We start from the raw sequence: 27,982 nt of genomic DNA on the forward strand, positions 1-27,982 counted from the left end.
TTGGATTTGGCCGCCATGGTGACCCCGGGGGTCACCGGTTCGGGCACTCTGGCTAAATTGTTAGAGCATGCCCTGGGCTAATTCTTGTCAAAATCGGGTGCTTTTACACTTGATTTGCATGAACTTAGCCTCAAATCTCCCTAAGTCCCTCAAGTAATAGGTTTGAAAAGTGTGTTTTGCATGGTGTTATAAATCGAGTGATAACACACCTTTAGCTACCCTTGGTGCAATGCTATCACATATTTTCCTAACTCTAGAGATGTATACCTTGCCAAAAATCAATATGAGCATTATTCCCAACCCTTCTGGCTCATGGACTAATATGTAGATAGATTTCTTTTGCAAGATTTTGAGTGTAAATTATACTTTTTTCATATTTCTTTGAGTTTTACTATACCAAACCTGTTAAAATCGTGAAAACAACCCTCTCAATTTCTCATCCCAAATTCATACAGAAAAGTGGTGTCATTTGTCTCTGTATGATGTCTAGTTCAAAAGTTATGAAGCTTATCCATTTTCGTCAGACATTGCAATATGCTCACAAAGATGGCTGCCAAACGGACCCATGGGACACTATTTCAAGGGGGTAACAACAAAATGTATTTATTAGACAGCTTGAGGAGTACAAAATCTAGGTTAGAAAAATATATCGGGTGCATGGGGACCCCTGTTCCTACTATACTAGACTAGTATACAATAACAATTGAATGACCTGTAAAACATGGACAGAATATGTTTTCGTTGTGCGTGTGTGTGTGGTAGGGGAATGATTCCAATCATTTCCAATCACATTTGCAAGCAGTTTTGAAGGATGGAGACATGTTTGGTAAAATGATGTTGACCAAGCAAGTTCTTGAGTGAAATTGTTAGTAAATATCAGTAAGTAATAAACAAATAAAGACACATCATATTCTGTGTCTACAGTACTACTTTACTGCAACAATGCCTGTTTCTGAAGCCCGGTGCAAATTGCGCTCTCTAGTAAGCCCCAACTACCTCATGAGCAAATGAATGCAGCAGCCTAGTATTAACCTCAGAATCAGAATCAGAATCCGCTTTATTGGCCAAGTACATACAAGGAATATGACTCCGGTATACATTGCTCTCAATGTATTTACACAGGAAAAAGAGAAGGTATGCGATGCATACAAGCTAAAACAAACACACAATGACAGCGAGCAAAGGTACATAAAGCAAGTTAAGGGCTATTTACATTGTTAAAAACACAAGACTAAATAAAGTTGCTATGGCAGCACTGGGACAGCTTGTATCTGTTCATGGCATCCAACAGGTGGAGCCAGATATGGCCTTTCACAGTCCAGCAGTCCCACAAGCAGCTGGACATAATTTGCACTGAATAAAGCCAAAGTTCAGTCATCTGCCACAGTCGGCTCAGTCTGACCAATTGTTGTCGTCTGGCTCCGAGTCGTCCTCGTCGGAGTCGCTGTACTCCACGGCGATGCGGCGGGACAAGATGGTGGCCACATCGTTTCCCACTGGCTCCCGCTGGCTCTGCTGCTCACGCTGCTCCTGGACTTTCTTTAGCTGGATGCCTATCACCAGCACACAAACAAACAAACAAACAAATCAAGTCAAAAATGTGATTATACACAGACACACACACACACACACACACACACACACACACACACACACACACACACACACACAACTATGCTGAAAAGGTCATGGAAATTGTGCATTACAACACACCTGCCTTTACCTGTCCCATAGAAGACAATAACGAAGCAGGTATCACCCCAACTCACCCATGCGAATGGCAGAGAGTAGGTCGCTTCTCGCGTCCCTTACAGGCTGAGTGTCGGCCCTCTTGCCCTCGATGTGTCCTGCCAGGTGGGAAGGTGCAGCCGGAGGGATGGGTGGAGGAGGGGGCCCGGGGGGAGGGGGTACCATCTGAGGCCCCGGGAGAGGAGGTACAGGTGGGAGAGAGTAGCCTGGACCGACATGCAAAACTCCATTATGGGGGGTGGGAGGTAGTGCACCCAGAGGGAAACCAAAGGCTGTCTGTGCTGACGGGATGGGCGGGCCTGGGACAGGAGGAGGAGGGCCTGAGAACTCCAGTAGGCTACCAGAGAGACAGAGACACAGGATTATGTTTCAAGTAACACTACAAATGTGCTGGACAAATTATATTATGTATGTAATACATTCTGTATTTGACTTACGCAATGGTTGAGACTAGGGATGGGACAATCTGCTTATTTCACAATACAATTGGATGGGGTTCAAGATTCCATACAACCACCATACAATGTAGTAAATAAATGTTCAATGGCAAAAAGCGTTAAAGTCGAGCTGAACCCAAAAATGACTTTTCTTTTCTTTTAGTTCAAATAACTGGGTATGCAGTGCACCTATTTAATAATGTATGCAAACAAAATCACAACAATCTAATTTCTTTAGTTTTTCACACTTTTTCACATCAAAAGTTCATTTTTCAAGATTTCATTGATAACAGTAATGTACAGTTTGCTGATGTCACCTAGTACTATCAAATTTCTACCCCATTTCAACCAATCATATCACGACATGCAGCTGTCAATCAAATCTTCATTTCAGGATAATTTTCTCTTCCAAATGAAGTCGAAAATGGCGCCTAGTGCCTGTCATCTGGCAGAATTCCTATCCCATAAACTAACTACTAACTTGGCCAATTGTTAGAAACATGAACAAAAAACAAAAACTATAATCTCTAAGAATGCAAAGAAATGTAACTGGCTCGTTAAAACGCGCATTCCAGGGATATCGTATCGTTACAGCAGTGATAATGGTGCGCGCATCCGAGAGCTTGGTTGTCAGGGGTCGCACTTCGGAGATTCCAGGCCGACGTGCTGCACTCTCCGCTCGGCAACACGAAGGCAGCTGGCTGCCTGTGGCTCGCTGAGATCCACTCACCTCGCGTCACCAGGCTCTGCCCGAGGGGAGCGCAACAACACACTGAATCCCACTCGATTTGGAGGCGGTCGGAACACGCCAGGATTGGCCAAAGCCCAATCCAGTCCCCAGAATTGTCAAATAAAATCATCGACATGATACTATGACCCGCCTCTCAACCTGTCATCTTAGACAAACCATGTTTTCAGTCTGAAACGGACTCATTATGCACGTGACGAACAGGTTCAGTTCGACTTTAACCTTGCAGGGCAGCTGGATTCACGCGAGATCATGAGATTTCACGTGACAAAATGAAAACAAATCCATTTGGCAGTGTCAGGTTAACAAAGTCTGACTGTGCAGAATTCTGTTGATTTCTGAGGCACACATCTTTCTAGTGATGCACTGGCTTGCTAGAATGTAAACAACAATTTAAAAATGCCATTACAAAGTGCAAACCATATCATTTCGATCGAGAGTTTGTAGAAGAGGGGTGATCTCTGCACAAACCGTGTGCGTCAGGTGCGTCGGAGCATCAGATGAGTTGAGAAAGGAAAATCCCGCACACTGACTTCGAGAGTTTGTGAAATTGTGATTGGCGAGTCATCTATTTTGGGATTGTTGCAGCAGATTTTGTTGTGGCTAATATTACGATTACTCTTTCTGTCCCCCATGACACGTATTGTCACATTTTTGCGATATATTGAATTTCATCCCTACAGCATGCATACTTGTAATCAACAGGTGGAAGTAATGAGCCATTCATGTGGTTTGCAGAGTGTGGCTCTGCTGCACTGTAGCTTCCTCCCTTGTAGTTGGGCTGGATGCTGTGGTACTCGTGCTCCACAGGCGGGAAGGGCCCGTAACTTCGAGGCCTGGTGTAGTGACAGGCGGTGTGGGCGGGGCCTGGAGGAGCGGGGTAGTCTGGGAGCTCAGGTCTGGATAGACAAAGGAGAAAGAGAGGGCCTCTCAAGCTGACTTCGTCTTCACAGAATGGCACAAGATAGATATTACTACTGGGTCACAAATCATTACTACTGGGTCACAAATCATGCACATGAACATGCATAAATCACTTTCACTTTTCATTTCCAAATTTTGTTTTCTATTATCTCAGGTTTGGAGTTTTGATTTCCCCCCATATTCTGAATTTACTTATTTTTTAGGCATTATTAAACTCCTGCCACACATCTTTTGGTCTTGGTCAGTATATCCATGTTATTATCTTCTTACCTTTCATCGCAATATGTTAATCAATATGTACTGTCTTAAAGCAGCTACGAGGAACTTTAATTTGTGTTGATAAAAGCGGTACTGTTCTCCCAGAACGAAGATGGCAAATTACAACCAGTTTCACACGGACATGACACAGGATGGACGTGCGCCTGACCAGCGCATAGGAATTTAGAAAAACAAGATGGAAATCGCCGCTCTCCTGGCCGATGGTCTCATTTGCTGATATAGGTAAGATCTGAGGCATCAGTATTACATTTAGAGTGTTTCATAACCAGTTAAAAGTTCCTCATAGCTGCTTTAACTTAACAAGAATATTTGATCACTGTTGACATTGCCATTGTGTTACTGACTTTCCAGTGAATAAATAAAGTAGGAATAAATACACCCTTCCCATGATAGAAATTAGCCAGAAGGACAAAATATGTTATCAACAATTCAACCAAAACCGCCCAATCAGTGGCATTCCCAGTTGGAGTCTCAATTCCATATGAAAATGCTAATTCCATGATTCCATCTGCAGTTTGGACATGAAGTAATACTGTGTGTAAAAGAACAGACCTGCCGTCAGGGGAGAGGGAGCCCTCAGACGATGCCCCTCGACGCAGAGTGTGTGGATGGCGGTGATCTGGACGGAGCTCTTTATCAAACGCCATCATGTTCCACTCTTTCCTGCGGTTTCGGGCCTTTCTCACCTTCTTCACCTCTCGCTGCAGCGTGCTGTCAACAACACAGCGCTTCTGCTCCTGCGGAAGGGAGAGGGACGCACAGCCAATGAGCCGGAAACTCATGTTTTGTATTTTCTCTGTTCTTCTCCTCAATTGTACTTGGCCAATTCCCCCTGTTGTCCCGGTTATTGCTCCACCCCCTCTGCTGATCTGGGGAGAATTGTAGACTAGAACATGCTTCCTCCAACATATGTACAGTCGCCAGCTGCTTCTTTCCACCTGAAAGTGAGGAGTTTCACCAGCAATTGCCCCCAGTTCCCCTCCCCCAAACAGGCGCCCTGGCCAAGTAGAAGAGGCGCTAGTGCAGCGACCAGGACTCATACCTCACGGGCTTCGCACCCGCAGACATGGCTAATTAGGAACGTCTGACCAAGCTGGAAGTACCGCTACCAGGAGTTGAACCCAGGTCTCCGCGGTGGTATTGATTTGATTTTATTGATTTTATTAAGGATCCCCATTAGCTGGTGCCATAGCAACCAGCTAGTCTTCCTGGGGTCCAAACATACAAACAAATTAGTACAATTGCAAATGTAAAATTATTAAATGTCAGTACTCAACACAAAATACATAATGAACAAATAAGATAGCTAAAAATTACATCGAAAAAAAAGAAACAGAAAACAAAAACAAATACAGATACTTTACAGTGTTAAATAAACTTTAAGATTCTTTTTAAATGTTAATTTACTGTAAATGCAACACAGGTTTAGAGGCAGGTTATTCCAAAGTGTCAATGATCTAAAAATAAAAGATCTCCTTAAAGCATTGTTTTTCGGAGACGGTAATACAAGCTGCCCATTGCTGGATCCTCTTGTGTAATGGTCATGCACAGTATTACTAAAGATTATCTGTTGATGTATAAAAACTGGAGTTTTACTGCTCATGACTGACTTAAACATCACAAGTGAATTGAAAGACAACCTATTCTCAACTGTAAGCCAGGAGAGGCAGGCATGCATACGGCTCACATTAGACCTTAGTGGGCAGCCCAGGACCAGCCGTGCTGCCCTGTTCTGGACCACCTGGAGCTTCCTAAGGTCACCACTTGCAGCAGATGACCACACCATAGAGCAGTAGTTAAGATGACATAAAACTAAACTTTGAACTATCTGACATAAAAGGGGACGGGCAACAAAAGTAACACATTTTCTGGAAACACCAATAGCTCTTCCCATTTTTGAAACAATATAATTGATGTGGTGAGACCAAGACAGAGTGGAATCCAGCATTACTCCAAGGAGTTTAGTACTTTCAACTTGTTGAACTGCCGAATTACACAAGTTTAAATCAAGCTTTGGGCTTGTAGACAACCTGTGCCTTGTTCCCAGCACAATACATTTAGTCTTGGAGATGTTAAGGACAAGTCTGTTACATACTACCCAGTCATGCACAACTTTTAGTTCTTTGCTCAAGACTTCATTAAGTACATCACATGATGGTGCAGCGTAATACAATGTTGAATCATCGGCATAAAGAACTGTTGTGGCACATTTTGTTATCCAGGATAGGTCATTAGTAAAAACTGAGAAGAGCAAAGGTCCGAGGCAACTTCCCTGCGGAACACCACACTCTAGACCTCTGCTACTAGACAGGCTGCCATTTAGATACACCTTCTGTGATCTGGAGGACAAATAACTTAATATCCACTTTAAAGCAGAATAATTAAAACCATAACATTTAAGTTTCTCAACCAGTAGAGAATGATCAAGAACATCAAATGCAGCACTAAAATCTAACAGCACAGCTCCCACCAGCATTGAGTTATCTATAGCTTTAAGCCAATCGTCAGTCATCTGTATCAAAGCAGTAGAAGTTGAGTGGCCAGCTCTATAGGCATGTTGATTGTTTGTTGCAAGCTTATTTGATATAAAATAATCTTGAATTTGGGAATGCACCAACTTTTCCATAATTTTGCTCAAAACGAAGGCGAAAGGCGAGTGCTTTTACCTCTAAACTACCCAGATGCCCTGGAAGCTAATGGTTAAATAAATAAATCCAGAAAAATGTACAGAAGCATAAGTCAGTGGTTATGGATGTCAGAAATAAGAGTCTACTCTCACCCTTTGCCTCCGCCTTTCTTTCCTCTTATCCTCAGTGTCCTGCAGCATCTTCTCCTTCCACAAGTCGAAAAAGTACGATGGATCGGTGTAGAACTTCATCGCATCTATGCAATCCTCCCTGTTAAGATAATAAGCATCCACATGACATTTGCTGATATCACAAAGTCTGCCAGGATACAATTTCGATTGATTTAAATTCAGGGGCCTGCAATCAATATGAGACGATATCATATGCCCATTTAACACAATCAGTTACATTTATATCAAGTCACTAAAAGCAACTAAAATATGATTTTATCTCTGAGCTCTTCCAGACATTTACATTGAAATGTATATATATATATATATATATATATATATATATATATACAGTATATATATATATATATATATATATATATATATATATATACATATATACTGTACACACACACACACACACACACACACACACACACACACACACACACACACACTAGGCACTAGCCCTGCAGCTCGCATACGCAGCTCGGCTGCTGTGCGGCCTCGCCTGCTCTATTGGTGCTGATGACATCATCAGTGGGACAAACATTGAAACAGAGAGAGAACAGAGAACAGAGTAGAGGTCGACCGATATGGGTTTTTCAATGGCCGATGCCGATATTTAGAGAGCAGGGTGGCCGATTACAGATTATTTTTTTTATTGTGCATTCGATAAAATACGATTTAAAGTGATAATACGGAAGATTTTCATCTAAATAAATGTCTGTTAAGTAACTCTCTATCTGATAGTGAGTTAACACAATGGTGATTGAGCCTATGGCCCATTGACGGAATCCTTTGCATTTTCAGTATTGCAGCATTTATGAACTTGGTGGCCCCTATCGTTGCATCGGCGCAGTTTCTAGGCCGAGCGGCAGGCGCAGATCAAAGCAGTGGGCGTGGAAAGGCGCACTTGATATCGTCGTGCTGGCGCTAGATGCAGCCCAAAGCATTACAACCACGCCTTTTAGGCGTAAAATTATGCACCGTCATGCTCATTGGATAAGTGCAATAAACGAATCGCACGCTTGCCTTTTTAGCTCCAATTCCAGTGATCCCGCAAAACCAGACGAAAGCCAAACGCTCTGCCCCCCCCCCCCTCCCTTCATCCAGCCTGTCTGTCTGCATTATAGGCTATTATTCCATATTATTATGCTTCTCAAACCAATCTAACTGCAGTTTCAATACTGCAAGCATGTAAATACGCTACACTATAGCAAGATCAAAGTGAAAATAATGTTCTATGCATCAGCTAGAAAAATATAGCCTATTAGATTGGTGAAAGTTTGTCCAGAAAGATATCATTTTCTCTCGCCTGCTGCAGGAAGGATGATGCACATAAATATACCCTACATTATGTCAAGTCATTGCATAAATGTGTTTTTATTGTAAAACTAAATGTGAAATAGGGCCAAGTTATTGGAGGGACATCACAGTATAGCAGATGCCATTAGAAGCGCGTTCCGAAGCGCGTTCCGCTGTTACTTCTCTAAATCACGTTAACTCGACAAGGGGTATATATAGCCCCAGGAGGACATATATGTTTCACTTAGGGTGGTGTTTTAATTTCGATGATTTATTTGGTCCAATATTGAAATGTTCTACAATTGCAGGCTGTGTTACCATTACACATTATTTTAGATCGACCTTTTATATCTATTTCGCCTCATTTGGTTGCTATTTAGTAGCGAAATTTAGTGCCCAATTGCATGCTGGGGCATTCACAGGCAGTCAGAGAGAGACAGTCGTATTGTGCCTGTCAGACTGCCTGCAGCCTCAAAGCGGTACGGACGGAGTTGTTTTACCCAGGCTGGAAGCATTGTCACACAGGCTTGTGACAGTAACTCAACGCGGAAGGATTTATTTCACAATAAACTGGTAAACGCACACCAATGCCTGCTCCTGTCAGTAGGAGAGAGGGAGAGAGTGACACAGAGAAGGGTGACAGAGGAGAGAGGGGACGGACTGGCCCATTGAATAGGCCTGCTTTTCAAAGGCGCAAGGCGCTAAATTAACGGCAGGTCGGAAGATAAGAGTACGCCGGTATTTAGCGCCGACACGCCCACTTTGGCGCATTCAGGGACTCCGCCACGCCCATTCGGCCTAAAGCGCATTTGGCAGCCTAAAGCCTATTGCTATTTTCCCGAAACAGGCGCTAGGCACGTTTTTTTGCGGTTAAGGCCCGTAATAGCGCCGATGGCCTGTGGGAGAATAGGGCCCGGTGTCTGTGGCGACACAGGGTGGGCGGAGCTAACACAATAGACTCACTCTGTAGGTTACTGTAGGTTCCTGACAACTCTTGTGTGAAGTAGGATAACAAGCTACTTTTTTCTGGTCTCTGCTAGCATTACGGGTGGTTACTATGGCCAAACAAACTGATTAATGTCACACACTGTTTGGATCTCACCTGCAATTACCACTCATCGCCAATAGGTGTCACCCAAGAGAACAACACTGAAATCTTCCTATTATCACTTTAAATAATGAATGAGAGTATTTGGGTAAATAAAACAAGTAGCCTATAATTCCATTATCCATTCATACAAATTGAGAATCTAATATAACAAATACATCTATTATAAGATGGTTATCTTAGCCAGTAACATGCTTTAGATTTTTTTATTTTATTAATGAAATAGAAACATACATTGGGTTATGCAATTACTGGTAGGCTATTTAAGGGAGAGCACGTATGTCAGAGACCTCATTCAACTGCATTATTCTATGAACAGTGTTTAGGAGACGATTCGTCTCCTGAACTCTCTCAATATTATTACAAAATAGTGTGGGCCTGAAAATCAGCGCGGGATTGCGGGAATCGTGGGAATCGCGCATATTTTCGGGAATTCACGCATATTTTGAATTTATAATGCAGAGCAATGCAATGCGGGAGCCGATGTCTATGGATGTAGTAATCGTGAACATGAACATTGTGTATAAATTGTTTTTAAAATGTTTTTACCCTGCCAGGATGTCACGCTACATGTTTTGACCCTGCTGTAATTTGACCCTGCTGTAATAATCCTCCTTGTGAGCGCAGGCAGCGGCCGAGGCAATTAATTAAAAATGCCAATAATCAGCACCGATTAACGGTCTACCTCTAGAATAGAGGTATCTTAAAGAGTCCTTGATTACCTTTCAATTATGGACATAAGCCATGCACATCTATATGCTTCATCAACTTGGATTCACAAGGTGTATGACGATATGTATCAATGCTCTCACTTTGCATGAATACGATATCGATACAATATGTTATCGATCGATGTAACGATACTTTGATCTAGATCGATGTATCGTCCCACCCGTAGAAACGAGACACATGAATTGACCAATTAACTTGACTGGACTGCGGGGGCGTAGTTTCTGCAAAGCGTACAGTATGGCTACCTGTAAGAAGTGAGGGTGCTGAGAGGAGGCGGCTTGTCGCTGCTGTTGTACATCTGATCCACAGGGTTTGGAGAACTGTTCTTGGACATGACCTGCTGGTCGTGGCTAGTAGAGCTTTTAAAAGCCTTCCTCATATTTATGTCCTGAAGAGAGACTGCAAAACAAGATAAGACAGAGATTGTAAATGTAATGTGAGGCATATAAGGATGACAGATGATTTAGACTAGTGAGGAGTGAATTGTCCATGAGCAAAACAATGTTCCTTAACCCCACACTAACCCTCTTCCACACTGGAATCCAGCTGGGTGACCTTAACAGCCAGGCGGTCGATGCGGTCCTGGAGAGAGTTTGCACGCACGTAAAAGGTGTTGGCCTCATTAAAAAGCTCCCCAAAAACATTCTCTGCATGCTTACCTGCAACCGGAGAAAACACAAAAATGAGCCATTAATAAATAGAAGCGTGTGTCAAGTGAAGAAAGTGAAATGACCAAATGAATCACAGAGGTGCTGAAATCTACAGTAGCTTTTTACACTGAGATGCAATCAGTTCAATATTGCATCCATTGTTCAACTAATGCATGCTCCACAACTTGTGTATTTCTTGATTCTTTATGTTTCTCCATATTATATAGGACTGCACTTCTCCTGTCCATTATACAACATTATTAGCACATGTTGAACAGCACAGATCCACTCTCTGCCTTATCTGCTTCTGTGACACAAAGCTCTAAGCTCTAAGCTCTTTCAAAACATCCCCCACACGCACACGCGCGCGCGCACGCACACACACACACACACACACACACACAGACAGACACACACACACACACACACACACACACACACACACACACACACACACACACACACACACACACACACACACACACACACACAGACATATTCTAATCGGAGTATCCATGGACCAGAGGTCGAGTAAATTTTCTTCCCAAAATACTCTCACACCGCACCCGCTTTTACATATTACATCTAGAACACATACACAATTATACCAATGCTTATTTACATTTTGCCAAACATAACTCTAAAATGCTTCCATGCAAAGGTAGATGCGGGTAGTATTGAGTAGCATAAACTGAATAACTCAGATAGTTACATGATAATTCCCGGGCTTTTGATGCACTATTTGTGATGTTCTTGGTAGTCAAAGAATCAGGTCAAAGTGGAAACAGGCTCTTTGTTTTCTGGTCATCACCATTCAAACATTAGGAGCATTGAAGCAGTCCTGATGCTAAAGCAGGTACAAGTCCACACATCATTCATGGTCAAATCATCTCAGATGGCATGATACATTTTTATATGACTCTCTCTCTCCCTCTCTCTCCCTCTCTCTCCCTCTCTCTCTCCAGTGGGCTCCTGAGAGATATCCAAAGGCAGCTGGTGGACTTCTTTTGGTCGGGGCACCACTGGCTGAAGGCTGAGCTCCTTTAGCTATCGGTGCATGAGGGAGGTCAAGGACTGATGGACCTAGAGAGCAGAGTGGCGGCCTTCAGACTTCAGAGACTCCTGTACAGTGTGGACATTAGCTGGGGCGACCTGGCACGAGCTCTGCTGAGGAGAGCTGGTGGGAGAGGGCTGGACCACCAGCTGGTCCTGATGGATGCCGAGGGGCTGAGGAGTGCAGGGGTCCCTCCAGTTTACGCCTCTATGCTGAAAGCCTGGAGTCTGTTCCGGGCCTCACGTCCGGGGGGTGTGGAGCCAGGACCTTGGGTGTGGGAGGAGCCCATTTTTCACAACCCCCTTATCCAAGTGCAGTCAGTGGTGTCGGACATTCTGAAAAGTCGCATCATGAGAAGTGGCATTGCCATGCTGGGCGACCTGGGAGGTGGCTGGAAAAGCCCTGAGGAGCTGGCACAGCAAACTGGGATTACTTCTCTGAGACTCCTGGAGAGGCTGAAAACTAAGGTCCTGGAGTCACTTTCTGAGCCGGTCTTGGAGGTGCTCTGCAAGCAGTGGGGAGAGGAGCCTGCTGTTTTTCCCTCTCTATTGGTGTCGGCTGAGACTGGGGGCAGGGAGGAGGAGAGGGGGAAGCTTCTCTCCTTTGCCACTCCGAGCCTGGGGATGTTTGGGGAGTTGAAGGGGAGGGTCCTGTAAGCGGCAATAACCAAGGTCAGGAACATCAGGGCTCTCCAGGAGATCAGGGTGCATCAGTGGCAGGAGATGCTGGGTGAGCAGAGCATGGCAGGCTTTAGATGGAGGGTGCTTTATAAGCTCCCCCTGCCTAAGAGGTCAGGGGACCTACAGTGGAGGACCCTGCATGGGGTCCTAGCAATGAACACATGGGTGGCTAAGATGGACTTGAGTGTGGGGGTGGGATGTCCATTCTGTCTTCTGCCTGCAACTGTTCAACATGTATTTGTCCGATGTCATCGTGTTGCACCTGTTTTGAAGGTTTTGACCACTTTGTGCAGCAGGTTGGGGGAAACTTTCTCTGTGGGGTTGTTTATTTTGGGACCAAAATATGCTTTTAGCAAGAGGGCCAAATGTGTGTTGATCAATTTCTTGTTCGGCCAGGCAAAACTGGCTTTGTGGCTGACAAGGAGAAACAAGGTGCAGGGGAGCGGGCCCATGGACCTGCTCGGTATGTTTTCAGGGGGATGGTCTCTGCGCGCCTTAGGGCCGAACTCGCATACTACTCTTTGGTCAATGATGTTCCGGGGTTTCAAAATGTGTGGTGCCTGGTGGGTGCAGTGTGCACTGTTGATGAGGGAGGGCTGTCTATATCATTCTAAATGTAAAGACTCTACATGGATGTGTGCTCTGTGTCTGGTTCTACTGTTGTATGCTGCATCATGTTGTTGGGTTTGTATGGCTACACTATGTGCTGTGTTGTGGGATCATGTTTGTATTCCCTTGTGGGGTGGGAAGTGATGTCATGTGCAGTGTATTGTGGCCCTCTTTCCCTCTGCCTCTCCCCTCTCTCTCTCTCCCTCTCTCTGTCTTCCCCTCCCCCCTCTCTCTCTCTCTCTCTCTCTCTCTCTGTCTTCCCCTCCTCTCTCTCTCTCTCTCTCTCTCTGTCTTCCCCTCCTCTCTCTTCCTCTCATGGACCATGGGGGGATTTTTATCTTTGCAGAGATGTGCGGGATGGGCTATGTCTTTTCTCTGCTGTTGGTTGGTTTGTTGTTGCTGCTGCGGTTTCCTGTGGGGTGTGCGGGTGTGTGTGTGTGTGTGTGTGTGTGTGGGGGGGGGGGGGTTAGGTCTGTGTGGGGGTGTGTGTGAGGTGGGGGGGTCGATGCAGCAATGTGTGTTTTAATTTTGTATTTTAAGTGACGTTGATGTTTTATTAAAAGAACATCAAAGGTCGGTCTCTCTCTCTCTCTCTCTCTCTCTCGCTCTCTCTCGCCTTCTGGGGACAAAAGTAGTTCACATGGGTTTTGAGAAAGAATGGATGCTGCAATATCAATGAAAGCCTTGTTAAGAAACGTGTATGTTTTTCTTTTTACCCTCACTCTCACTTCTAGTAGCTGTGGGGCTGAAAATAGGATGAAATGACAGCAGATGTTGAACACCAAGATAACTTTAAATCACACTGCATACCACATAGCCTACCACAGCAATGAGTCCGGAAGACCTGGATTTGAGCACTCCCGCAATGGGATTTTTGTTGTTGTTATTTTGATTAAATGCCTGAAATAAGGTGGTGATTTACAAAGGTTTATGAAACAGCAAACTTTGTGTTGAGCAAGATAATCTTCACAAGATTTTTTATGATTTTTGAAGAGTAAATGTGATTTTTTTTAAACGCTTCAAAGAAGATGATCTTGCTGAACAAAAAGTTTGCCGTATCATAAACGTTTGTTAATCACAGGCATTTAACCAACATCCCCATACAAAAATCCCATTGACTTTGAGACGAGGGAAATGGAAGTGCACTGACTTCTAGGTTGGCAAACAAAAAGACGTCATCCCTGGTGCTCTATTATAGTAAATGAGCACGGGAATGAAACTGGCCTTCCCCATTAGTGTCACTTTTCCCAGTTTACTACTTTACTGATGTAGCCTCTCTACTGTAGTGGTTCCCAAAGTGGGGGTCGGGACCCCCCGGGGGGTTGCGGGACACCACTGGGTGGGTCGCGAGATGATTTCCAGAATGTGTGAAATTGGCCTAAAGAATGTAATCTCTGAAATATAATTTAAAAAAAATAGCACATTTTACCCATAATTGTTACATTTTGTTTGTTTTATTTATGAAATTCTCATGTGAGCACAAACGTTTGTATGCTTCAACCACCTTTTGGGGGTCGGGGGCTGAAAAGTTTGGGAACCCTGGTGTTCCAGGTTGCAAAAAACACCACCATCCATTTTGCTATGGCTTTAAATCAACTGTTTCTAACCTAAATGTAACATTATTTATTAGCAATGGCAAAACTGCAGATGAGATGTTTTTTTGTGACAGTGAGCAGAGAACCAGGCCATACAGTTTCACTTGGTTCTTTGTTATGAGAATGCTGAACATCTGAAGATGACGGTGATGAGTACGTGTGATCTTACTCAGACTGCTGAGCTGTCGGATAATGGCGGACAGCGTGTTGTTGGTTACACATTCCAGCTCACTGCCGATTCTATCAGGCACTGCACCGCGGCACAGGTGCCGAGGCTCTATGTTTCTCTTGACAAGAGGCATGACCCCTTCTCACATCTCAATGCCTGCTGGGAAACAGAGGACAGGTCTGTGTTAAGGTCACAGAAGAGTATGCAGCAGAAACACAAAGAAGATATCAACACCTTACGCTCTATAGGCCTAAATGCCAGATCAACATATCACTTTTGTCATGTGAAAATCTTGTGACTCCAACTGGTAGTTTTCAGGTTTTAACTTGAATTGAAGAATTGCATGCCCCTCTATGGGTTGAGAAAATACTATGACCATTGGATAAACTCCAAAATACATCATTGTCAAGCTAAAAACAAGGCTTCACCAAATGGCAGAGATTGCTGGTGTTTCACTGGTTCAGAGATGTGACTGATGCTGCCTTCAAATGAAAGTCGTGAATTTGTGTTTACGAGACCGGAAGTTGTGTGCTTAGCTAACATGCTTGGCATTCAAGTGGTCATGAGCATGTGCAGTTGACAGCTACCGAGGCTAACAATTTAGCTAACACTAGCTAGCGAGCGGCTAACTACCAATAATAATATAAAGATTTACACTAACTACTATATCCAATAAATGTGGTGTAAAGTCTCTATTTTAAATATGTATGCAAGAATGTACATGTACAGTAAATGTATAAATAAGCCACACAGGATTGTAAACAAAGGCTTATACAGATATGTTTCCAGATATTGCATGGTTATATATATATATTGCATGGTTATATGCAGTTCAATGTGAACATTGTAGACAAAGATGTTCCAGATATTGCCGTTCAATAATATCAACACACATTAGATTCTAAAGTGATGCCATTTGCTATAGCCTATATGACCTCGAAAAGCAAAGCCATCTCTTTCACGTCATTCTTTGTGTGTAAAATAGTCGGTAGCAATCTATAACAAAATTATATGCTTATTTAACATCAAATCAACATTCATCAACATTAAACAGTTACAGTCAGTGGTCATTTCAGAACAGTGAAGTAGACAGCTCCTCTGCTCTCAGGTGCTGCTTACTTTGACTGTCTGTTACTACCAGGTGTCAGAGTGCTGTCCATGGTTCTGATAGCATGCTGTATGACCTCTCTATTTTCCTCATACAATAGAATAACAGCCCATTCAACTGTAAAATCCAACACGTTAAAATATCTAGCCTATGCCTAATGGTGTGTGTGTGTGTGTGTGTTGCTTGCGTTTGTGTACTTCGTAACTAGCGTGTAGCCTGCTACGGGGCCCTGTCAAAATGGCTTGCACTGGGGCCTACTCCACTGCTTTCCATCCACGTCCATTTTATGAAAACGTCACAAGACACATCACAAGTTGTGAACTCGAAGCTTTCCGAAAATTTCCACTTAACATGTCGTGAATACCACATGAGGGGGCCGTTCAATTAGACTTATGTCGTATTCACGATAAACACGCCCCTCACTTGAAGGGCCCATTAGTCCCCAATCTAGACCCGAGTACAAGTCAGTCACATGACTATAGCCCCTACCTCTGCTAGTATAAAGCCAAGCTACTAAAAGCAAAGTGGCTACTAAATAGACACTTGTATGAGTTTCAGCATTGGATGGAATGCCGTAATAACATCATAGACAATGAGCGGGCATTGCCTTTGTGGAGCCATAATATGCTAATATAAGTTGAGATGTTTGAAGAAGAGCGTGAAGCTCGAAACGTCACGGGTAATAAAACTAGCAAACGGGAGCGTAAGGTGACCGGACGGACAGGGCACCAAAAACGGGGACTGTCCCCAAAAATCGGGGACGTCTGGTCACCTTACGCTCCCGAAAATGTCCCCTATTTTCTACTGGCGTCTGCGGCCGATATGACTCTAGCTCTAGTGGGCTCATTCTTAAATCTAGAGTGAAGATACTTATAGGGTGTGAAACTGTAAGATCTACAGCATCCATTGGGACCAACAATGCCATGCTACCTTGTCGGGAAGGGGGCTAAATAATGAATTTTGAAAAACCAGCATGGTCAATTTCAAAGGGGACCCTTGACCTCTCACCTCAGGATATCTGAGTGAGAATGGATTCTATGAGTGCCCACAAGTCTCCCCTTTACAGACGTGCCCACTGGCCAAACACTCAAGCAAAAAGGTTGCGGGAGGCTTACGGGCGGGTTAAAAGCATATCACAGCATCACGTCTATGTAGCCCATTGATCCAGGCATTCAACAAGTGTTTACATGTTTTGCTGGAGCTCTTTCAGGACATCTTGAACAATGAAAAAGCACTTAGGAGGAGTAGGCTACACCGAGAATACTTTTTGAGATCTGAGGCTTTTCATATAACATTTGGCGCTGTCGGACGGCCAGGCCTAATGCTGCTGGAGAACACAGTGACATTTTGTAAAGGGGCACAGTGAAGTGTGTGTGTGTGTGTGTGTGTGGGGGGGGGGGGTTGGGTGGCAGAGTAAATGAACCCGGAATCATCCCCCTTTCTTATTTCATAGGTAATAACAGCGGATATTTTAATAATATATTGATTGCCGGACTAGAAATGTCCCCGAATTTCATTTGAGAAATCTGGTCACCTTAAGCTACAGTGTGCGGCCTCTACTCTTCTCATTCAATGTAAGTTGAGATGTCACACCAAAATGAAGTTCATATTCTATCATTGCTAACAGTTATGAACCGGTTCTTTTATACATCCATCCATGGTATTAACCAGAATTTAAAGTCAGCGCCCTGTTCATTGTCTATGGAGAGGTGCCAGATTTTACATCCCAGTGACATCACAAATTCAAGGGTTCTCCAGTTTATAGTAAGCTATAGTTGATTTAGGAAAGAGTAGCCTAGTGCATGTTCACAAGACTGAACTGTCCTGGGAAACATTTGTCTTGTTTCCCCCCTGCTAGCTAACTGCTACCTAGCACTACATGCGGCCCAAGTCAGCTTTAGTTAAAGTTGATAGGAAGTTCTTAAGACAACTCATTCACTAAAATATAACTGGACATATTTATTTAAGTAGGCCTACCTACCTAAATGTAAAAGTAACTTATTAGCCTAACTATGTAATCTACATAGGTCAAAAGGTTAATTAATTCAGGCAAGAGTGTGCACTGACAAAATTAATTCATTATTCAGGAACAGGCTATAGAAAAAAGTATATATCAATATATCAAGTGTTGTTTTTCAGGGTGGGGTGTAGGCTAACCAGGCTAACCTATTTTTTGGGCTCTTTGAAATGGCTGTCAATCACAGACATTCATGTTCTTTTTGAGTGAAACATGGTCATTTAACAGCAAATAACTGCTTCAATACAATTACATGCAACATGGGATCATCAAAAGACACCAAAAACACCATTTAATTTCTGTCCTACCATGAAGCTGCCAATGGGTTAGTTCGATTCACCAGCCGTTTGTTCAGGTCAACACGCTGGAGCGGGGCAGTGAAAAGCAGATCCAAGTTGTCTCATCCAAATGAAATGAATCCAGCGCTGACCTGCTGCACCCTGGTGCTGGACCGCCTCCGTGGTGCTGGACCGCCTCAGTCATCTCGTCTGGACGGGATTCACTGTATCTCTCATCCTAATCAGAGCTTGAGCTGAGGGATTTAGTGAGCAGATTTACTTCTGTCATCCAATCACAGTCGACCAGGACGATGCCGGCCATTTGCCATCTCATCATGTCACAGGGGAATGTTTTATTTCAGGATGGCCTAGCCTGATTTTAGAGGCTATATGTGACTCATTTCCCTCTTGGAGCTCATCATGGTTATTCTCAGAATTATTTAAGGTAGCCTACAACTGGCAGGTGTCTTTTCCGATGGCTTTCGACATTTTCTTAACATACTCAATAATTATGCTAAGGGAGGAATCTAGTCTATATAATTTGGGTAGCAATATTAGACTTGATATGAATCAACAACTGATCAAAATTCTTCCTATAATCTCTGTGGCCATTTCTTGTTCTTATATTCACCTGACTCACTGTTTCACTTTTCATAGCCTAGTCAGTCCCATTCTGTATACATTCTAACATCTCATCTCAGTGGTTGTGACCTGGACAAATAAATGTTAAAATGAAAAAAAAAGTATGTGACATGCATGGACTTGTAATCTCCACACTGCTCTTTTCTCACGCATAATATGGCATCATCTGGACAGTGGGTGGAGTGGTGTAGCCTAGATCTGGGGGCTTAACCCTTTAACTCACACACCATTAAACTATAATTCATATTTATCATAGCTTAAGAGTATGGTTTCTACAGACTAAATCAACTAGACTATCTTGTAGTATGCATTCACCAGTTTATCCAATGAGGCAAGTCTTGACATGTTTTTCACCTATACATACACATTTGCATTTTACCACAAGGACATTTGACTGTTATTAATTGTCATTAGTTCTGGATGGTGGAAACATGACTTTGGGGGTATATTGTATTTATATGTGGGATTTGTAAGGCATCTTCTGGTTTTTCACTGCATGCAGCCTAGTTCTGGGGGCTTAAGGGACTGTTCTACTTCCTAATATAGAATCACTGTTAGCATCACAACACGAGTGCTCGTTCATTTAGAACTGTGTTTTTGATGATAAAGCCTGACTTGGTGTCAGTTTGCTGTTACGTTTGACTTGGTGTCAGTTTGCTGTTACGTTTGACTTGGTGTCAGTTTGCTGTTACGGTTGGGAGCAACACATTTCAGTGAGGGGTCTTACGTGTTTTAGACACCATAATCTCTTGCCGGCTCAAAAGTATTAACCCCAATACAGCACTGCCCATTATCACCGTCATTGACTGATGTTTTCACACAGTGGTGCCACCAGTGGTACCACTAACTGCACAGTGTGCACACCCACCCCAACACTAACACCTTTATTATCCATTACAGACTCCCTTCCCTCTGATGTTTGTCTGCGTATCATGGCTTTCTGATATAGTCTTTAGCGATTGCTGCCAATGCCTCAACAGTTATTATACCCAGTAATAGTAGGAGTCACAACTTCAGGTTTAACCCTGGGTTCGCCGTGCTACGACGCTACTTAACTTCTTACCAAGATATATTTCCATAGCAACTTATGCTTCAGATTTAACGTGGTCCAGAGCAGGTTAAGTTGCAAGGACAAGATTAAACCTTAAAAGGCACTGCCCAATAACCAATAAGCTTCCTGGAAAAGGATAGAGAAGAGTCTTTTGCGACGGCCAAGACCCATTTAATCATATGTCTCTGTTTGGTATTGGTGGTAACACAAGTGAATTGTCAAAAAACTGTGGGTTCAAATTACAGTCAATGGTTCAAATATCTGTCCCTTTTCCCATATGTGGATCCAAAAAGATTTTCACAATTACTAAATTCATCAATAAAAGTCTTCGGTGAAATTTTAAGCTTGAATATATTAGCCATATATGTGTGCATGTGTTTCCCCCCAATTATTTCTCCTGTCTAATTTGTAGGTGGGCCAGGTCATGTTTCTCCCAATTTAAACTGATCTACGGTCATGATGAGGTAGGCTAGGGTAGGCTACTATCCTGTTAGTCTGGAGGCAAAAGCGTAGCACCCCGTGATCCGGCGCGGTGTTCCGGCGGAAGACACCGGGAACGGCCCCAAAAAACGATTCTGCTCTGAAAACAGGGCGTCATAACGTAAATAAATGTGATCCGCGTTATCTAGCTATAGCTAGCTACATAAAACCATATGGGGGACAAAGCGGAAAAACCACCGGAACAACCGGGTCGACCATTCACTGTAGTAATGGGCACCAGGCTTTCTCAAAGTGACGTGAGGTTACCACGTCACGTCTCTTTCTCTATCATATGATTGTTCAATGTGTTATTATTACTACTGTAATTTGCTACTGTTCTGTCAGCTAGCCCTCCTTTCCCTGTTCTCTCCATATACTCTCTCATACTCCCCCTGCTCTCCCTCCCCACCTCATCCCCTTCCCGAACCCCCGCCCCCCCACACTATTCTAAAGCATGGCATCCATTCTATTTTAAAGCATGGCACCCATTCTCTTTCTTCCCCCCTTCCCCTGCTCCTTCCCTACCTCTTCTTCTCTGTTCTCTCCTCCCCCACATTTCCCATTCCTTCCCCACCTCCTCCCTCTCCCTGCTCTCTCCTCCCCCACATCCCCCCGCTCTCCCTCCCCTCTCCTGCTCTCTCCTCCTCCCCCCTTCCCCTGCTCCTTCCCCACCTCCTCTACTCCCCAACATTTCCCATTCCCTCCCCACCTCATCACTTTCCTGCTCTCTCCTCTCTCACATTCCCCCTGCTCTCCCTCCCTTCTCCAGATCTCTCCTCTGCTCTATCCTATATTTCTCTATCAATTGTTCAATGTGTTATCATTACTACCGTAATTTGCTACTGTTGTGTCAGCTAGAATTAGCTAGACATATTCTCTGTGAAGCCCTCTGGGACATGCTTGTCAATTAGGACTATACAAATAAACGTGACTTGACTTGACTTGACCATCCTGCTCAGATGATCTGAGATGGACTGGAATGGGGCAGGGCCAGTAGAGCCAGTTAACGACAAAACAATGTAATTTAATAAATTACATTGTTTTGTCGTTAACTGGTGTACAGACATGTCTGTATTCACGTGTAGCCTACATAGTTATGTAGGTCTACACCCATTTTCTGTCGGTCTTTGTGACCACGTCCTTGTGTATGTAAGGCTGAGGGTGCTCAGAGCATAAAGAATTTCATTGTATTATACATTGTATTATACATATAACAATAAACTACTTGAACTTGAACTTGAACTTAAAGTTAATACTTGGCTTGTCTAGAAAGAGACTGCGATACTTCGGATGAGTGCATTAATCAGTGCTGTACTCGCTCAGGATCAAGGGCAGCGATGTGGATACAATCATTACCTTGGCTTGTCTAGAAAGAGTAACCTCATCAAGGGCAGAGGTGGATCAGCATCAGAAGACCCGGTAGGCTATCAGTCAGCCTGGAAAAGCAGGATAAAGCCAGCAACAATTTTTGGGTTAGGTTCAGGTTAACCTCGCGTCACCAGGCTCTTCTCGGCGAGAAAGAACCTGGCCTCCGTTTACAAGGGATTTTGTCACTCGGCCTGTTTCCGGTCTAGAGCCCGCCCTAGACAGGAAACAAGCAACGGAAACTGAATAAGAAATGGACGTACCGAACAAAGTTTTTGAACAAGTCCTTGTAGAAACATCGCAGATTCACAATATCACATATTTTAAGCCAATACAGAAGCTTTTTTTATCAGGCTCTAGCTAACGTAACCCCGCCGCGTCAAGCTAACGGCAACAAAGATTATTTTTGGGGGGGGATGGTGGCTCAGTGGTAGAGCTGTCGCCCCACAGCTAGAAGGTCCTGGGTTCGATTCTCACCTGGGACACTGTGAGCGCTGAAGGAATGCGTGCCCGTCCGCATGTCCCCGAGTGCCCACCGCCGTCCTCGAGTGCCCACCACCCGGGTGGGGTCATCAAAAGGGCCCTTCTGTGTGGAGTTTGCATGTTCTCCCCATGCACCCTGGGGGTTTCCTTTATATAGGAACCCCTCACCAAAACATGCAATATCCTGGTTGCTAATGTGGTGCCTCCTCTGGTCGTTAGGGGCGCCTGTTCGGAGGGAGGGGAACTGGTTGGAATAGCGTGAACCTCCCACGTGCTATGTGCTATGTCCTACCAGTGAAGCTTCCCCTGTCAGGTGAAAAGAAGCGGTGAACCTCCCACGTGCTATGTGCTATGTCCTACCGGTGAAGCTTCCCCTGTCAGGTGAAAAGAAGCGGCTGGCTAACTGCCCATGTCTCGGAGGAAGCATGGAGCCAGTTTCGGCTCTCCCCAGATCGGCAGAGCAGCAACCAGGATAAATAAATTAAATTAGCACTAATGGGGGATAAAAATGGGATAAAAAATCGAGAGAGAAAAAAACATTTTTTTTTGGCGCACTTGTTTCCTGTTTCCTTGGTTTTCCTTGGCCAAAAGCGGCGTGAACATGGATGTATTAAAGCGTGCCCAGACTAGGTTCAGGTTGTTTTAGGGTTAGGGTTAAAATCGCTAAACCGGAAGTCAAATTGTGGGAGTTTGTTGCTCACTTCATAGTCTCTTAAAACAGACTGTCTTATCTACATCCGGCAGATGCAGCTATATACAGTCTGTACTTCGTGGGGGAGAATCATGCACCAAACGGAAGAGGAAGTTGAAAGGCGGGACTTCCGCTCATTCGTCCAATCAGAATTTAACATTAGCTAACTAGCTGTATACTGCTGTAGCTATCGTTAGCTAACGCTGATTAGTACGAACGATAAGCTCAGTAACGTTAGCAACTTACCTCATCACTTTCGTTTAACTCTGGAATAAGTGCACGTCTTGCACGAGGTTCCTCCAAGCCGCGGATACATCGTTTACGTCTATCAGGGTCTTATTTCACCGGTTTCGTCGGCGTAGCTTCCATGGTAATTCTAAAGCACTGCTAGCATTAGCAACCTGCATCGGTTTAAGTTTCCGGGGGGAACATATTTTTCGTGGACACGCGTGTCGTGATTGGTCAGATTCCGTCGAACTTCCTTCCGGTCTGAAGGTTTTTTTCACTACTTCCTTGTGCATGTTCTGGGGGTCTGACGTACAGACGGTATGGCGAGAGCATTTGAAAATTGCGGAAGCCAACTCGTCTGTTCTAAGAGACTACTCACTTCACGGAGATGCCTGGAAATGAGAACAAATTGGTGGATAAATGGCAAATGGACAAAGGCAACAGGGTTCTGCATGTGGACCTAAATCTCCTTAAGGCTCCTACTATGTGTAGAATTAGTATCTGAAAGTGATTAGCCGATCATCAAATAAATATTTACTATTAAAGTTTACCAGTAGAAAATGAGACCATCGTTGCTTTCAGTCTGTTTCAGAATTCATTCTTCTGTCCGCGGATGGATACGACGAATTGGCGCGGAGTGCCATTATACTGAGTGACTTCAGAAAGATAAACCAAACCAAACCAGCGGGAAAACAACTGCAACAAAACGAAACAAGACCATTGTTTCGTTTCACCAGGCTGAAACGGCTGGGACAGGGTGGGCAGCGAGACCCAGGTGGATTCAACATCCTCGGTGGATTGGCTTGAAATTGAAGTTCCCCGCCCCGCAGCACGGCCGGAGTAAGGTGACCAGATTTCTGAAATGAAAATCGGGGACATTTTCTGGTCCACTAGGGGGGCCCAGGGGGGACTGTGCCCCCCCCCCCGGCTTTTAGAAAATTGTGTACATTTTACAGTAAAATGCATAAATCTGGTGCAATTTGAGAGCAAAAGTAAGAGGCTAGATCTATGAAGAACTTTGTGATTTTGAAACAATTGAAAAAGAAGCAGTTTACAATGCAGTTATCTGGCACATTTTACCACAAATTAGACAGCCTAGGTAATTCATGGGAAATAGGCTACTGGTGTATTGTGTAGAGTGGCAGGAACATAGAGAGGGACAACTTCTCTCTTTGACCTCACCAACTGGATAATTTATTTCCACAAAACAAAAACATTACAGTAGTGATTTATTACCTCAGTAAACACTTTCCTTGAGTTTAGGGTGTCGCTCACCAGTTTCAAGTAGCCTATTCAATGGCCACATGACCATATTAACTGCTAATTTAATATGAAATGCTGACAAAATAATTAAAAAAATCATGTTAATACTAAAAGGCAATTTTAATGATTAAAATTGTAATCTAGAGATAAATATGACCTATTGTGTTAATTTAAACCAGGGGTTATCAAAGTTTTGATGGCTGAAGGTCAATCATGTTAAAAATTGACATTTTTTTCAATGGAGTTTGGTGTACATAAAAACGTTACTGACTTCTCTGCAAAAACGTTTTGAGTTACTGCACTTACTTACCAGATAGTTTTACTGTACTTTTAACTATTCAAAACAACTGGGATGGATAACCCGCTGAATGGGGTCCGGTAAACAAGGACGGTAGCAAAAGCAGCAAGCAGACGCCGCCTCTCGTTCGCCACCTCTGGGGCTTCAGTTGCAGGCGGCTGGGTCCTGGGAAAACCATGGCACGGGCAGAGGCGCGTGATTTCTAACCCCACATAGGATAAGCAATAACCACGCCCTGTGGCGCCGGGATTGGCCAGGAGCAACACTGGAGGGCACGCAGCCCAGCGATTTCATGAACCAACTGAATAGCTCTTGAGAACGGACAGCGATTTCGAGAGCGGACATTGAAATGAATTATGGTCACCTTAGAATAGTAATAATAATAATAAGCATAATAATTGTAATCTAGGGAGAACATCTACTCTGTGATCTACTCTGTCACACACAGGCAGCACTTTGCACAACGTGCGCACGACAGGCTTTTGTGGTGCCGCAAATGCTCTGTTATCGAGTTTCTTGCCAGTATTATTATTTGACTTTGTGGCCAAAATCGGGGACATTTTCGGGGACAGCTCCAGCCGGGGACAGAGCACCGAAATCGGGGACTGTCCCCGAAAATCGGGGACGTCTGGTCACCCTAGGCCGGAGACTCCGAGCCTGGCCTGGCATGGGAGACCGACGCACCATCGGCGCCCAGCAGCACTGAGAGGCCAGTAGTAGCCTATAGGACGAATCAGCGTGACGTCACTTGCCACCCAGAAATGCGGAACCCCGCGGCAGTTAATAGTATGAGTTGTGCCAAACAAACGTTAATATCTCAAAAACTATACATGACATCGCTTGTATTTTGACATTCTGAGTGAGAGCAGAAGTAACGATAGCTCAAGAGTTTGATGTATAATATATCCATGTCATATTAAAGTTGTGTGTGAACTGTCGCAGTTTTTAAAATGTAAACAGAGTTAGCTGGCTAGAGTCAGACACTCAAGCCTCGCGCCACTTGGGCTCCATTGCCGTTGCCACCCAGTGATGCGGTTTGTTTACTAAAATGCTGCTTGGCTGATCCCTCATATAATTTCTGCTGGTGGATGCTGACTAGCTAACGCTAACGTTAGCTTAACATTACTTCACTCAAAGTTCTTCTATGATTATATTAGTAACGTTTCACTTGATTTTACTTTCTAGTAAATGGTAAATGGTAAATGGCCTGCATTTATATAGCGCTTTACAATCAGTAGATAGTCTACATTCACCCATTCATACACCAATGGCGGCAGGCTGCCACGTGGGAGCAAGGAGGGTTAAGTGTCTTGCCCAAGGACACAACGACAGCAGCTGGGAGGGAGCGGGGATCGAACCGCCAACCCTTACGTCATTGGCCGACCCGCTCTACCTCCTGAGCTAAAGCCGCCCCAGAGTCAAGTCAAGTTTATTTGTATGTCTCAGAGGGCATTTGCTAACCAACCACAGCAGTTTCATGAACTTGTATTTAGAGTGAACCTCCAACATAACATATTTTACACCAGTTCTCAAAGATAGAGCTACAGTACGGTACAGTAGCCCACAGTACAGTACAGTAGCCTACATACAGTACAGCCATAATAAGTAACATTGGCCCAATTATTTTGAGAAGTGCAGTTTGCAGTATGCAGATATTCAGAATAGGCATATGTGTGGAATGATTTGAGATCAATACATAGTAATTAGGGATGCTCCGATCTGCATTTTTCGCCTCCGATATCGATACCGATATCCCTAATAGTAATCAATGAAATAATTTAGATCAATAGTTAGACTGCAAAGAATGATTGCTGTCTGTAGCCTAACTGTTACTGGATAAATCAGAATGTCGAAAATAACAAATGTTGTATTGTTTTGTGCCCCTTAATATGAGAGAGTTATGAAGCAGTGGTGTGATATGTATCAATATAGTTTTCAAGTTATTGCCCTCAAAACTAGCTGAAAAGAAATTAAAGTTAATATCAGTTACTTCCAATGTTGTCTTTGGGATAATGACTGTAATGAGATGAAGTGGTGATATGAACCTGTATAAGTTAATGACAGCTACATCTGACGTAGGGAGGAGAGAGCCAGACACAACGTGCCAGCCTGGATGCCCGGCCCGGGTCTGGTGGTTTGGCTGCGGTGGTCATCTGAGATGGAGGAACCTTGAATTGCGACCGGGTGGTCACTTGACAGGGAACAAGACAGAACTGAAGACCGACACAGACCCGGCTTTCTCCTACAAATGTAAGTAAAATACCAATAAGGGTCTCAAATTACTGAAGCTTCTAACCTTTTTTTTGATCCATGTAGTTTATATCTGCAGTTGTGTGTAATTGCATAAAGGTAGTTTATTATTTGTGTATGTGAGTCAGCTACCTGTGGCTACTAATGTAACGTTAACCTAGCCTAGCAAATTTGCTTCACTTATCAGTACATAGCCAGCTGCCGACAGACAGTCGGGCTACTACAGAAGGGAAAGAAACTATCATAGTCACTAAAGTTTGTCAGCAGACCTTACGTGGCATTGCTTGTGTCCAGTGTGTCTGAGTGTGAATCGTGTTGTTTAGTCCGCATTGCCGTCTGGTTACGATGTCCTGTGTCACATTGTCCTACCTCCTGCCAGCTTGATCGGCCTTAACGGCACATTTAATACAACTTCATACTCAGATTACTTTATTTGATTTGATTTGTGTTTAGTCTAGTTTGTTAGTGGTAGCATTTTCCACTAGCTGTAGCTCGTAGCATCGCATCACATTAGTTAAATGCTGGATAGGCTATGCTCTCAACGACAGCACCCCCCCCCCCCAATATCTGTTAACCAGAAGTCTCACATCAGCAAACTACTTCATACAATGCTGTGATTAGGAATAATAGGAGCTAATGTATTTTGCTTACATAACGTGGCTGTAGGAAGCAGGGTATCACAAACACCTCTATAACTGTATGAAGCAGGGTATCACAAACACCACTATGACGAGAGAACAGGAGTACCATTAGGAGTTGCCAAAATCCTGTGTTGAAAGGGAATGAGATGTATGAGTTACAGGATACTGAAGCTAAGCATCTCCTGGTATCTCTCAAGAAGAGGTGAACCTATTGTTGTTCCTTTGGATCACCAAACCTTCAATGAATGAGTGGTGCAAACCAATTGTCCTGCTACCACACAAAGAACGCACAATAAGGTTTTGTATTCATACTTCAATTCTATTTCTAAAATGTGACTCTTATCCAAC

The 27,982-nt window shown here is 43.8% G+C and overlaps 1 protein-coding gene across 1 annotated transcript; it reads right to left on the reverse strand.

Annotated features, from left to right (window-relative positions):
• Positions 1-1,178: 1,178 nt before the first annotated feature.
• Positions 1,179-18,300, reverse strand: LOC310774520 (actin-binding protein WASF3-like). Its single transcript, XM_083634603.1, has 9 exons — positions 18,273-18,300; positions 14,840-14,998; positions 10,607-10,741; positions 10,328-10,481; positions 6,917-7,034; positions 4,690-4,874; positions 3,627-3,833; positions 1,770-2,086; positions 1,179-1,553 (listed from the first exon to the last, which is right to left on the reverse strand). Exons 2-9 carry the CDS (start codon positions 14,970-14,972, stop codon positions 1,393-1,395), a joined length of 1,410 nt encoding a protein of 469 aa, XP_083490729.1. The 5' UTR covers positions 14,973-14,998; positions 18,273-18,300; the 3' UTR covers positions 1,179-1,392.
• Between the last annotated feature and the right edge of the window lie 9,682 nt (positions 18,301-27,982).

This window comes from Poromitra crassiceps (genome assembly GCF_964638095.1).
Source record: "Poromitra crassiceps genome assembly, chromosome: 1".
NCBI lineage: Eukaryota > Metazoa > Chordata > Actinopteri > Beryciformes > Melamphaidae > Poromitra > Poromitra crassiceps.